Source organism: Schistocerca gregaria, chromosome X (genome assembly GCF_023897955.1).
Source record: "Schistocerca gregaria isolate iqSchGreg1 chromosome X, iqSchGreg1.2, whole genome shotgun sequence".
Taxonomy (NCBI): Eukaryota; Metazoa; Arthropoda; class Insecta; order Orthoptera; family Acrididae; genus Schistocerca; species Schistocerca gregaria.
Genome location: NC_064931.1, coordinates 207,044,464 through 207,058,238, shown reverse-complemented (window position 1 = coordinate 207,058,238; position 13,775 = coordinate 207,044,464). Strand labels below are relative to the sequence as shown.

General features: G+C 39.7%; 1 protein-coding gene across 1 annotated transcript in view; it reads left to right on the top strand.

Moving 5' to 3' along the window:
* Positions 1-13,775, top strand: part of LOC126297968 (histone-lysine N-methyltransferase trithorax-like) — a 114,035-nt gene that overhangs the window by 46,086 nt on the left and 54,174 nt on the right. The window contains exon 4 of the mRNA XM_049989284.1: positions 7,105-7,266. Coding sequence (XP_049845241.1) covers positions 7,105-7,266 — 162 coding nt within the window. The remainder of the gene's footprint in view (positions 1-7,104; positions 7,267-13,775) is intronic.

The window sequence follows — 13,775 nt, the reverse complement described above, 5'->3', positions numbered from 1 at the left end:
GTCCAAAACAGTCAATCTTCTGAGAAATGTAGCGCACAATCTACAAACACAAATTTGGGAATCTTTAAAATTCCGTTTGAGTATGGTAAGTGTCATATAGATCAAGTGATAAAGATTAAAGAATGGTGCACTGAACATCAGCAAAACACCCAACTTCTTCATATTAATAAATCAGTGATGGTATAGTCTTACAATTTCTGCTGGCCACTGAATGAATTGTGAAAATTCAGATCTGGGACACAGCTGCCTCTTTCTGAGCTTTTGTGCTCAATTAACTGGTGGCAATATGTTAGATACACTGCAAATAAAGTGGAATGATAGATTCCATTTAGACAGATTCTAGAATCTTTCTATATCTCATTTCCGCTATCACAGCAGTTTTTAAGAAGAGGCTTTGCTGTGTTTACGTTCTGAAGTCTGCTACCATTTTTACAATGTTCCACCTGACTCATAACCTATTCAGACTTGCAGATGTTGTAAAGTGACTCTGTGCTGGTATGTACGAGTTGCAAAAATTGATATTTGGTGAATTTTTATTAAGCTGCGTAAGGTTTATATGTGTGTGTCACTGCGTCAGTTATGTTGTCTGAGATGCCCACGTGTTGACATATCGAAGACTAAATAGGTTCAAATCTCCATTCAGTCACCAGCTCACTTCAGCAGTAGCTGGAAGACTTCAGTTGGAAATTTGGAGGAGGAAGAAGAAGAAGAAGAAGAAGAAGAAGAAGAAGAAGAAGAAATGATAACCCAGATGTGTGCATGCCTGCAAATGGAAAATGGTTGAGGGTCTCTGGAATGCAATCATATTTCTCACATCGTGTAACTGAAATCTTTGCTATTCCTTTCATACTGAGACAGGGCTGTGTGTACATTGCATGTTCAGTATGGACTAGGCATCATTGCAGGTTCAGTAGTGCACACTTTGTATTTGCATTCAGAGGCCGAGGTCAATGTGCAATCAAAAACCTAACAGACTTCAAGAGAGGGCTGATTGAGGGGGCCCGATTAACTGGATCATCAGTAACCAAGACAGCCAGCTTATTGAATGTTTCAAGAGCAACTGTTTCAAAGGTCATGACAGCTTGCACAAATCGTGGAAAGACATCATCGTGTAAACGTAATAGTGGGCGCAAATAAAAACTAAATGACAGAGATCGACATACACTAACAAAAATTGTGTCAAAACAACACAAAAGTATGGCGGTCATAGTTACTGCAGAGCTCAATAGCCACCTTAGAGAACTGTATACAGCAAATATTCATGGATGAGCTGCTATACCAAAACCATTAGTGATGACAACCAATGCAAAGAAGTATAAAACATGGTATCAGGAATGCAAATCCTGGATGGCTGATCAATGGAAACACGTCATATGGCCTGACGAGTCAACCTTTTCATCATTTCCACACTTGGCCAGGTTTACGTCTGGAGAACGCCAAAAGAAGCCTACAATCCTGATTACTTGATTCCTACAGTTAGGCATGGAGGTGGAAGTGTGATGGTGTGGGCAGCCATATTACGGTATCCTAAGGACACAGGCAGTAGTCTTAAAGGTCACATTACAGCCAGCGATTATGTGAACATATTAGGTGATCAGGTGCACCCCATGTTTCAAATGTTATTTCCCAACAATGATGACATATTTCAGGATGATGCACCCTTTCACACAGCCAGGACGGAACAATCATGGTATGAGGGGCATGCAATTGAACCACAGCGTCTTCCCTGGCCAGCATGGACCCAGGACTTGAACGTTATTGAACCCTTGTGGGCCGTATTGGACTATGGAGCAGATTTCCGACTCCCTCATCACTACAGGAGTTAGAAGAGGTTCTGATCGAGGATTGGTATAACATTCCACTGGAGATTGTGTGATCGTTATATGCCAGTATTGCAAGAAGCGTCACAGCTGTATTACAGGCAAATGGGGTTCCAACTGTCATTTCCCATGTCAGGCGGAGGCAAGGGCATATCAGTTCCAGTAGCAGCATACCTGGTAGAGCATGACCAGACTTCAAGTTAGCTTATTTTCCTCCAGAAAGATATTCATTACATACTACCCTGTGTACAGAAAATGGTGGTACAATTATATCGATTATCTTTCAAATTGTGTGATGCATAGAACGCAACATGTATTCCCAGAAAAGAATTGTTTTTCCAGTGTAGTGCTGCTTTATATTAAGAGAATAAATGAGCAACTCTCACAGTTAGCAGTTCAATTCCTTTGTCAAGTGCCATTGCTGTGTAAGTGTTAAAAATTTTGGAAGACATAATTTACATTCTGTGTAGTGAATGGAAGCTTGACATGATTAGGAATAAATGCTAGTTAAAATGGACAAATCAGAGAAAGAGTCAAGTAGTATGTGACAGAAGCTTCATGGCATATCAACAGTGTTTACTGGAACAAGACTCAAACCTGGAATCTTTTTTTAATGTCCTAGGTTTGTGTCCTGGTATGGCACACAGTGCCAGGAAGTTTCAAATCAGCACACAATCTGCTATTGAGTGAAAATTCATTTTGGAAAGTGTGTGTGATACAGTTATCCTTCAGGGACTGCACATCGATTACAAGTGTTGGGTAAAAATTGTGCTATAATATGGAGGGGTTTATGGCATAATGATGTAAGCCAGGTGTGGATGAAAATGAGTTAAGCGCCATGTTATGTAGTGAACACTGCACTCATTTGCATGGCATAGTGATATATGTCTTTATATCCACAATAGCATCACAGATGGCAGCACAAACTCTACTTTGAAATGGTTTGTATGATATATGTTATGGCAAAATGAAGTAAGTCTCACTTGCAAAATGATTATGAAACAAAATGAGACATTCTGTTTACATGTTACTGCAAAGTGAAGTAAGTGTGACTGGTACCACAATGCCATAAAAACAAAATTAGATTTTCTGTTTCACCACCAGAAGTTTTCCTTTCTTTATTATTATTTTGCAGAAAAGTATGTTGTATTTTAACAGTATAAAAACTGTTTTCAGCTAAGTTTTGTATTATAACATTGTCTAAACCCTTTTCAGAAAAGTTTTGTATGATAATATTGTCTAGACCATTTTCAGACAACTATTATATTATTATATTTTTGTCTAAACCGTTAGCTTGATTATTTGGCAGTCGTTACTGGTGTTTGAATGAGCTTATGTTTATGGTAATATGAGTAATTTAGAAAGGCTTAGAAAAATCATGAACAAAGAGGAAGAAATATTGGGTTCTGCTTCAGAATATTATTCATCTGAATGTGAGTACAAAGAGGATAACTAATGCCAAAGGTGTGGAAGAAAATGACAGAGAGAAGATACAAGACAGGAGACAAAACTGGAAAGAAATCGAGGTGAAGCATATAGTACCAGAAAAGGTGAAACAGTTTTTGCTAATATATTTTGTAATTATGGTTGCCACTGCACACTACATTGTGCTTAAAAATAACCAAAGAAGAAAGGAAAGGAATTTTGTAAATTTTAGAAAAATGGTATATTTTAACTCTGGAAGTGCGTACCTATGTGAACTTATGTGAACTAATCAAATCAGAAACGCCTGCAGCAAGTAGACCACTAACTGTATCTTGATCTCCAAATGCACTTTACATTTTCAGAATTATTGTCTGTAAAAAGTGTTTTCTGGGACCTTTTCGAATATACAACAGCAGAATGTGTCGATGTACATGAAGAGAATAGCAAGCAGAGAGGTGCATTAGTGATTAGAGAGGTCGTCATAAACCTTCCAATAAAGCTCCGGAAGGTACAGTTCATCATACTCATTCCCGCATTAAAAGTTTTCATATTATCAGTTGCATTATTCTCCACTGAAAAACCCTATCAAACATTACTGAGTCCTGAGTTGAACACCACAGTTGTGTAAAATTTATTATATAGAAAAATTTATTCGAAGATAACATTAAACCAGTGTCAGAGCATTTGTATACAAAGATTTTCAATCATGATTTCAATCTAAGTTCTCACCCGCTGCAGGTGAAAAAAAAAAAAAAAAAAAAAAAAAAAAAAAAAAAAAAAAAAAAAAAAAAAAAAACAGACAGTTAGAAATGCCACATGAATTTCATTTAAGGAGAGCCAAATCTGCATGAAATTCTTTGAAAGTCAATAAGGAATGATCAAAATCCAACTCCGAAAGTTTGTACACTTTTACATTAGATTTGGAAAAAGCTCTGGCCTTTTCAAGTTAACATGTTCAGTAGCACATTATAAATGCAATGTATATTGTTATAATCTTGGCTCTCACGACCTCGGAACATGACTGTTGTCTTGTATGTATGGTATGAAACTGTAGCTTTGAAAGGAAAACAGGAAATTTCATTATCCATAGTGCATCACGTAAAAGAATTGGTTTGTGCAAGAAAACACCAAACAATGTACAGTAATGCCTGCACTGGACAAAATAGAAATTTTAAAATTGCACTTTGCTTTTGAAACTTGTGACAGATCACTACTTCAGGTGGATGTTCTTGAGCATAATTTTATGACAAGTGGGCATTTGTATCTCCCAAACTCTCAAATGATGCTGATTTTGGATCTGTGGAACTTCAGGCAGAAGGAAAAACTTTCTACACACTGTCAGACTGGGGTAAAATCATTGCTCAATCACAAAGAAGGAAGCCATTTGCACTGAGGTGACAGAAGTCATATAGGATACCTCCTTATATCATGTATGACCTCTTTTTGCTCGATGCGGTGCAGCAGCTCAACATGGCATGGACTCAACAAGTCCTTGGAAGCCCCTGCAGAAATATTGAGCCATGTTGCCTCTATATCTGTCCATTATTGTGAATGTGTTGCTGATGCTGGATTTAGTGCATGAACTGACCACTCGATTATGCCCCATAAATGTTTAATGGGGTTCATGTCTGGTAGTATGAGTGGTCAGATCATTCACTCGAACTGTGCGGAATGTTCTTCAAGCCAAGTGCAAACAACTGTGGTCTAGTGACATGGCGCATTATCGTCCATAAAAATTCCATTGTTGTTTGGCTGCAAATAGTCTTCAAGAAGCTGAACGTAACTAAGTTCAGTCAATGATCGGTTCAGTCAGACCCAGTCTATTCCATGTAAACACAGCCCACAGCATTATGAAGCCACCACCAGTTTGCACAGTGTCTTGTGACAACTTGGGTCCATGGCTTCGTGGGGCCTGTGCCAGACTCGAATCCTACTATCACCTCTTATCAACTGAAAATGGGACTCATCTGATCAGGCCATGGATTTCCAGTCATCTAGGGTACAACTGATATGGCTACGAGCCTAGGAGAGATGCACTGTTGATGTCCTGCTGTTAGCCAAGGCACTCCCATTGGTCATTTGTTGCCATAGCCCTTTAACACCAGATTTTGCCACAGTATCCTAATGGATTTCTGTGGTTATTTCATGCAGTGTTGTTTCTCTGTTTGCACTGACAACTCTACACAAATGCTGCAACTCTCTGTCGGTAAGTGAAGGCAATCACCCATGGTGTTGTCTGTGCTGAGAGTAATGCCTGAAATTCAATATTCTCGGCACACTCTTAACACTGTTGATCTCAGAATGTTGAATTCCCTAATAATTTCTGAAATGGAATGTCTCATGTGCCCAACTTCAACTACCTTTCTGTGTTCAAAGTCTGTTAATTCTCAATGTGTATTCATTATCACATCTGAAACCTTTTTACATTAATCACACGAGTAAAAATGACAGATCTGCCAATGCACTGCATTTTTATGCCTTGTATACGTGATACTACTGCCATCTGCATACGTGCATATCACTATCCCATGCCATTTTACACCTCAGTATAGAGTAGTACAGATGAAGCAAGAAAATTTTCATTGACAGTAGCTTTGCAGAAGGCAGTAGTTAATCCCAATACGAATGAATTGTAGTGTCCAGTTTCTTGGCTACAAATTCAATGATTGTAATATAAAAGATTTGAACCTGGAAAAAAAATTACGAGACAACTGTGCTAAAAAGGAATTTTACACCATGCATATATATGACAGGGAAAGAAGGGATGTCTAGTCGAGCTCAACATTATAAAACAGGAACCACTCTACTGTGAAATACAACTAGCTGGTAATTTGAAGAAAAAGGACATGTTAGCCTTGTTACCATACATCCTTCCTGTTCACCATGTGTTCTTTTATTCCCTGAAAGAAACTATTGAGGGCAAGGATAACTGAATGTATTTTTGTTTTAATTCAGACTGAAATTCATGCAATTTGTACACAATTATGATGTTGATGTTAATATTGCTACATGTAATTGTGCTCAGGTATTGTTAATTCAAAGTGAAATTATTAGTTCAAAATGAAATTAAATTCATAGACTTTATTAATTATGGTCATAATATTAATATTACTACACTTAATTTATGCTCCATTATTAATAATATCCCTTACTGGACTCAGTATCCCTATATGCACTTCATTTAGGCTTTCCTAGTTTTTCTGTAAAATTTTTCACAAAATGTACAATTTCTCAAAATGAGCAGACTTGACTTACATAATTATGCCATATATCCCTTCATATGAACTGCAATAAATGCATGAAATTAGTTGTGAAAAGTTTGTGGCTTAGGTTTAATCCACACAAATATCTGCAGTGGCGCTAACTATTGTTTTTATGAGTTGTGTGGCTAGTAGTGAAACTTAAATATGGAACAGCTAATGAAGCACACATACTCGATATTATTGAATTGTAATGTTAGTTGCTACTTTGTTGCACACCTGCCTGCTCTGTAATGGTGGTGATCTTGCACCAATTCTCTCAAAACACACTCTGCAAAATAAGTGTACATGATTATTTTGAGAACAGGTTGCCTTGAAAATTGTAAACTTTTTACTGTGATTTGAGCACTTAACTGTCAGTTCACCACCTTCCACAAAAAGCATAATAGAGTTGAATTACGAAGTTCAATTTGTTGCAGGAATACCCAAAATAAACATCACAAAAGATGATATGAAATTACGGACAAAACACTATTAGAGTTCCCATTAATATATTAAAAAAAAAAAAAAAACAAAAAAAAAAAAAAAAAAAACCTCACAACTACCATATTTGTAAAGATGGTATAATATTACTGACACCTAGGATAAATTTGTTTTAGGTATGTTCATCATGTCTCCGATGCAAGAGCTGTGGTACTGAAAATGTGACTAATTTTGTGGGTAACATTCCACTCTGTAAAGCATGCTTTAAACTGCGACAGAAAGGGAACTATTGCCCTTTGTGCCAGCGTTGTTATGAAGATCATGATTATGATACCAAGGTAAGTTCCCTGTCATTAATAATAGCCTGACGTAGCAGTTAACACTGCTTTCTTTGTGTATGTTACCAAAGAATATCCATAACATATTTTCCTGTAATTGATTACCTTATTGTCCTGTTAAGTGTAGAATACTCAGTTTTTTGCAGTCAACCATTAAGTGGTATTTTTCCACTGCATATAAAAGTGTGATCGCTCACAAGCGATTAGTTTCATTCTTGTCTAATTTGTTCTCTTGGCAATTCAATTTGCCATTATATTGATTGCTGATGGCTGCATTAGATTTTGTATACAAAAGCTTCTTGCTCTGTGCATGAAGTAGGAATGTACAGCTGCTGGCAGCTGCAGTAAGTAAATAAAGTTCTCGGTCTCAATTTTTATTTCACATAAATATGCTTTTGACCAAATAGCAGTCATTATTTCTATATGATTGTGATCTGCCCTGATAGTTGTGTGCATTAGCATGAAGGCGCTTCCAGGATTCTGGGAGGTACATCGTGACCTGGTCAGCGTAGATGTGGTTTTTAGGCAGTTTCAAATATCTGTCTAAGTGAATACCAGACTGGTAACCATGTCAGTTACATGACTCACAAAAATTTAGAAAAAAACTTTCACAGACTTTCCTATTGTGTAACAATAGATGCAGTCTGGGGAGGTACACAAAATTGTCGTCGGGTGGGTGGGGGGGGGGGGTGGAGGGGGGGGACATTGCCAAATCCAGTAATTGATGTGGTGACCCTGTGAAAATACAGGAAAAAGATTATTTCTTTATGACTTTGGAATCAAAATTTATTTTAATTTTTATTATTATCTAGTAATAACTGTGTCACATTTCTTTTGTAAAATAACTTGATGTTGTTGTGAACTGCTCTGAAACAAGCAACAGTGCTGTTCAGGAGTATTCTGAATCATCAGAATACTTATTTCTATAACACTTGGTGAAACATAGATGTTGGACAACAATGAAAAAACCTTTTAATGAAAGTGGCTTATTCATTAGGTTTTTTTGTGTTCTGATTACTGATGTGATAATTAAAAGAGGAGAATTATATGCACAGTCACAAAATATGTGTGCATTCTTCCACTGTCAGACAACAATACATGCATGATCAAGTGAAAAATACATTATAAGAGGCACTATCATTTTTGTTCTCAATTTGTTAATTCACTTCCCTTTTTGCATAGCTAACAGCTAACATTATTTTTAAATTTGTCCTGTGGGGTTCCTGCATGTATCAGTCAAAATATTTTTGTAGCAAAAAATGACCCCTCTACATCACAAGAGCTATAGGTACAAATTTGAACAAACATACTTGTGAGTGCCAGATGAAGTTCTTCATTCATACTTCATCCACAAAACACTTCCATCACTAAACAAAAGAATCTGTAGTCTAGGTTCCTGCTTATAACACTGTTCGGTTTGTTCTTTGCCTCACCTAATCCATGTAAAAAATATTTTATGGTGCCTTTTTGTAATCCAAAAAACTGCCTGCAGCTTAGAATCGAGTGCAAAGTAAGTGGAAGTTCTGAAAAATGTTGGTAGGTGCTGCCACAACTAACTTCTGCCATTGAAGATACATAGCGCTCCACAGGCATGCTTAGCAGGCACAAAGATAAATACTGGCGCCAAAACCTCTGCGTCAGTAAATAAATTAAAAGAAAAGGTAGAAGAATGTAAACATTATGCCATGTATTCTTTCGTGTTTGCTGCCTAATGAACTATGAAACTGGAGTGAGACAAGAGCAAATGCGGAAGAATATACATATTATGTCATGTTTATATTCATATTATTCTTATGCTGAATAGTGATACAGTCAGAAACGAAGCACAGCAACTGACTAGATTTTTAAATCTAAGATGAATCCAATTTTTGTGCAGAATGTAATGTACTAAAGAGGCTTCTGCAAAGATTTTCAAACAGAGAAATTTTTTCGCTAAACTCTCATTCAGAACATCTATCATACGCAGTCTATTATTTGGTTCCTTGTTATCAAAGAAAGCTGCAGTCTCTTGCATATACACTCCTGGAAATTGAAATAAGAACACCGTGAATTCATTGTCCCAGGAAGGGGAAACTTTATTGACACATTCCTGGGGTCAGATACATCACATGATCACACTGACAGAACCACAGGCACATAGACACAGGCAACAGAGCATGCACAATGTCGGCACTAGTACAGTGTATATCCACCTTTTGCAGCAATGCAGGCTGCTATTCTCCCATGGAGACGGTCGTAGAGATGCTGGATGTAGTCCTGTGGAACGGCTTGCCATGCCATTTCCACCTGGCGCCTCAGTTGGACCAGCGTTCGTGCTGGACGTGCAGACCGCGTGAGACGACGCTTCATCCAGTCCCAAACATGCTCTATGGGGGACAGATCCGGAGATCTTGCTGGCCAGGGTAGTTGACTTACACCTTCTAGAGCACGTTGGTTGGCACGGGATACATGCGGACGTGCATTGTCCTGTTGGAACAGCAAGTTCCCTTGCCGGTGTAGGAATGGTAGAACGATGGGTTCGATGACGGTTTGGATGTACCGTGCACTATTCAGTGTCCCCTCGACGATCACCAGAGGTGTACGGCCAGTGTAGGAGATCGCTCCCCACACCATGATGCCGGGTGTTGGCCCTGTGTACCTCGGTCGTATGCAGTCCTGATTGTGGTGCTCACCTGCACAGTGCCAAACACGCTTACGACCATCATTGTTACCAAGGCAGAAGCAACTCTCATCGCTGAAGACGACACGTCTCCATTCGTCCCTCCATTCACGCCTGTCGCGACACCACTGGAGGCGGTCTGCACGATGTTGGGGCGTGAGCGGAAGACGGCCTAACGGTGTGCGGGACCGTAGCCCAGCTTCATGCAAACGGTTGCGAATGGTCCTTGCCGATACCCGAGGAGCAACAGTGTCCCTAATTTGCTGGGAAGTGGCGGTGCGGTCCCCTATGGCACTGCGTAGGATCCTATGGTCTTGGCGTGCATCCGTGCGTCGCTGCGGTCCGGTCCCAGGTCGACGGGCACATGCACCTTCCGCCGACCACTGGCGACAACATCGATGTACTGTGGAGACCTCACGCCCCACGTGTTGAGCAATTCGGCGGTACGTCCACCCGGCCTCCCGCATGCCCACTATACACCCTCGCTCAAAGTCCGTCAACTCCACATACGGTTCACGTCCACACTGTCGCGGCATGCTACCAGTGTTAAAGACTGCGATGGAGCTCCGTATGCCATGGCAAACTGGCTGACACTGACGGCGGCAGTGCACAAATGCTGCGCAGCTAGCGCCATTCGACGGCCAACACCGCGCTTCCTGGTGTGTCCGCTGTGCAGTGCGTGTGATCATTGCTTGTACAGCCCTCTCGCAGTGTCCGGAGCAAGTATGGTGGGTCTGACACACCGGTGTCAATGTGTTCTTTTTTTCATTTCCAGGAGTGTGTGTCTATATATATATATATATATATATATATTTTGTAAGTGGTGGTAGCACGCACAGAAGCAAGCCATGCTGCAAGCAGCAACAAGTTGTGAACAATCATTATCACAATGTGACATTTATGACACAGTACAATAATGCATTTTCAGCTTAGAGTGACGTAAACACATATAAGAAAGAGAACGGCACTTATCAGATCATAGCAAAATAAGCAATTGATTCAAACCAGATGAAGCATGTGAAAAAGGAAGGGTACGGACGGAGCCCCTGGCACATAGCAATGGCTACTTCGCAAAGCTTAAGAGTTAAGCTTACGATTCAAACCAAACTATTGTAGCTGTATCTTCATCCATTCGACCTCAATTGTGTCCCATGTTACAATGGACCAACTTTGTTTCGATTTGGAAGTGCGATCTAAAACTTTTCTCCCCCCTTGAATTTTGAGTCTCAAATTTCAGGTGCGGCTGAAATTTTTTTCCTTAATTTCGAGTCTCATTTCTCAGGTGTGGCTTAGATTCGAGTAAGTGTATGTCACTAATAGTGAAAGGTGGACAGTGAATTTCTAAAAAGGAAACCAAATGTGAAAAGTCAAATCATTTGATTACAACTGAGTAAATGTAAGTAAAATGCAATATGGAGGAAAAAAAATAATAATTATGTTGTAGGTGTGTGTGTGTTGGGCGGGGGGGGGGGAGGGGGGGGGGGTTACATCAGAACTAAGATAAAGTTTTCATTTAGTAGCAATCAATCATATCTCAATTGAGTGCTTGCTCTCAATCTTTGACTGTTACGGGGTGTTGAACTGACCAAAATTACACACTTTTAGGACCAAAAAATACACACACCATGGAGAAATTATCCAAATGGGACAGAAATTGTTAGATATGGTGTACATGTATGGACAAAGAAATGATAGCAATTTCAAAAAAATTTGAAGGAATTTTGATGATTGAGGAAGTCGGTAATGTGTTGGTCCACCTCTGGCCCTTATGCAAGCAATTATTCACCTTGTCGTTGTTGGCTGTCCTACTGAGAGATGTGGTACTAAATTCTGTCCAGTTGGCACATTAGATTGTCAAACTCTTGAGATTGTTGGAGGGCTCTGCCTGTAATGCTCCAAGTGTTCTTAGTTGGGGAGAGATCCAGCGACCTTGCTGGCCGAGCTAGGGTTTGGCAACCAGAAGACAAGCAGTAGAAACTCTTGCAGTGTACAGGAGGGCATTATCTTGCTGAAATACAAGCCCAGGATGACTTGCCATGAAGGGTAGCAAAACAGGGGGTAGAATGTAGTCAACGTATCATGCTGTAGGGGCGCTGTGGATAACAACCAAACAAAATGAAAAGAAATGTCCCCCTAAACCATCACTCCTGGCTGTTCTGCCGTATGGTGGTTACAGTCGGGTTGGTATCCCACTGTTGTCCAGGGCATCTTAAGACACGTATTTGCTTGTCATTGTACTAAATGCGAAGCAGGACTCATCACTGAAGACAACTCTACTCCAGTGAATGAGATTCCAGGTCAAATACGTGTCTGGAGACACCACAGACAGTGGTGGGATACCAACCTGATCATAGTATGAAGGCTTTCATGACCAGATGACATGTCTTCTGGTAAACCTTCCGGGATATACCAACCTGAACCATATGGCCTGACAGCCATGAGTAACAGCCTGGGGGTGCCATTTCTTCTCACAGCAGGACCCATTTGACTGCCATCTGCAGCACTCTTACAGCACAGCAATACATTGAAGATGTTGTGCGCCATGTTCTGTTGCCATTTGTGACAAGCCATCCTGGGTGTACATTTTAGCAAGATAATGCCCACCCATAAAGGGCAAGAGTTGCTGCTGCTTGTCTTCGTGCGTTTCAAACCCAACCTTGGACAGCAAGGTCACCAGATATCACCCCAACTGAAAACATTTGAAGCACTATGGGTGGAGCCCTCCAATCAGCTCGGGATTTTGATGATATTAACATACCAGTTGGACAGAATTTGGCACAGTATCCCTCAGGAGGACAGCCAACAACTGTATCAGTCAGTGCTTGCACAAGAGCCAGAGGGAGGCCAATATGTTGTTGACTTACTCAATTTGCGAAGCTCCTTTCCTTGAATAAATGATCCAATTTTTGTGAAACTGAAATCATTTGTTTGTCTGTACATGTACATCACATCTACAGATTTGTGTCTCATTCAGGTAATTCCTTTGTAGTGCGCCCTTTTTATTTATTTTTTAAAAAGTATGCATAATTGACATATCTTGCCTTGTAACATTGGCCAACACGTCCTTAATATATTTTTATTTTGGACATCAGCAACTGATGGTAAACTGCAGCTGTTACCTTTTCTGGGGACATGCAGCTGTATTGCATAGTTAAATGATGATGGTATCCATTCTGGAGGTAAAATAATCCACCATTTGGATCTCTGGGAAGTACTGATCAGAAGGGTGATGTGAAAAGAAATGACCTCTGTGGGTAAGAGTATGTTATATTAAATCATTTAATCAAATAGACATGTTAGAGACATGGATAGTTTGAAGTTAGATATAATGAAACCAGTAAATGCTGTTGCAGGAAGACCATGATTATTGGTCACATGGCTACAGGTTTATGAACACAAGATCATATAGGGGTAATGCAGGAGTAAGGACAGTGAATGTGAGTACACTATCACAAACAGTGAAGTCAACAAATCATCATAGATGAGATACACACAAAGCCGCAACCCACCACAGTATTGCATGCATACCAGCTCTGCAGATGATGAAGTGATTGAAAGAATGTATGACGAGATTAAATGAACTATACAGTATATTAAGCGAGGCGTAACTTTGTTATGAGGAACTAGAATTAAATAGTAAGAAAAGATGAAAAGGAAAAAAAATAGCTGGAGAATGTGGACTGGAGGAATGGAATGAAATTGGAAACTGCCCAGTAGAATTTTGCACAGAGCACAATTGCATCTATGCAAATACTTGGTGTAAGACTCATAAAAAGTCAGTGCAGATGAGTATGAAGAACAGGCCTGTAATGTTCACATACAGTATTAATAGTGTCCTGCTTGACACAGT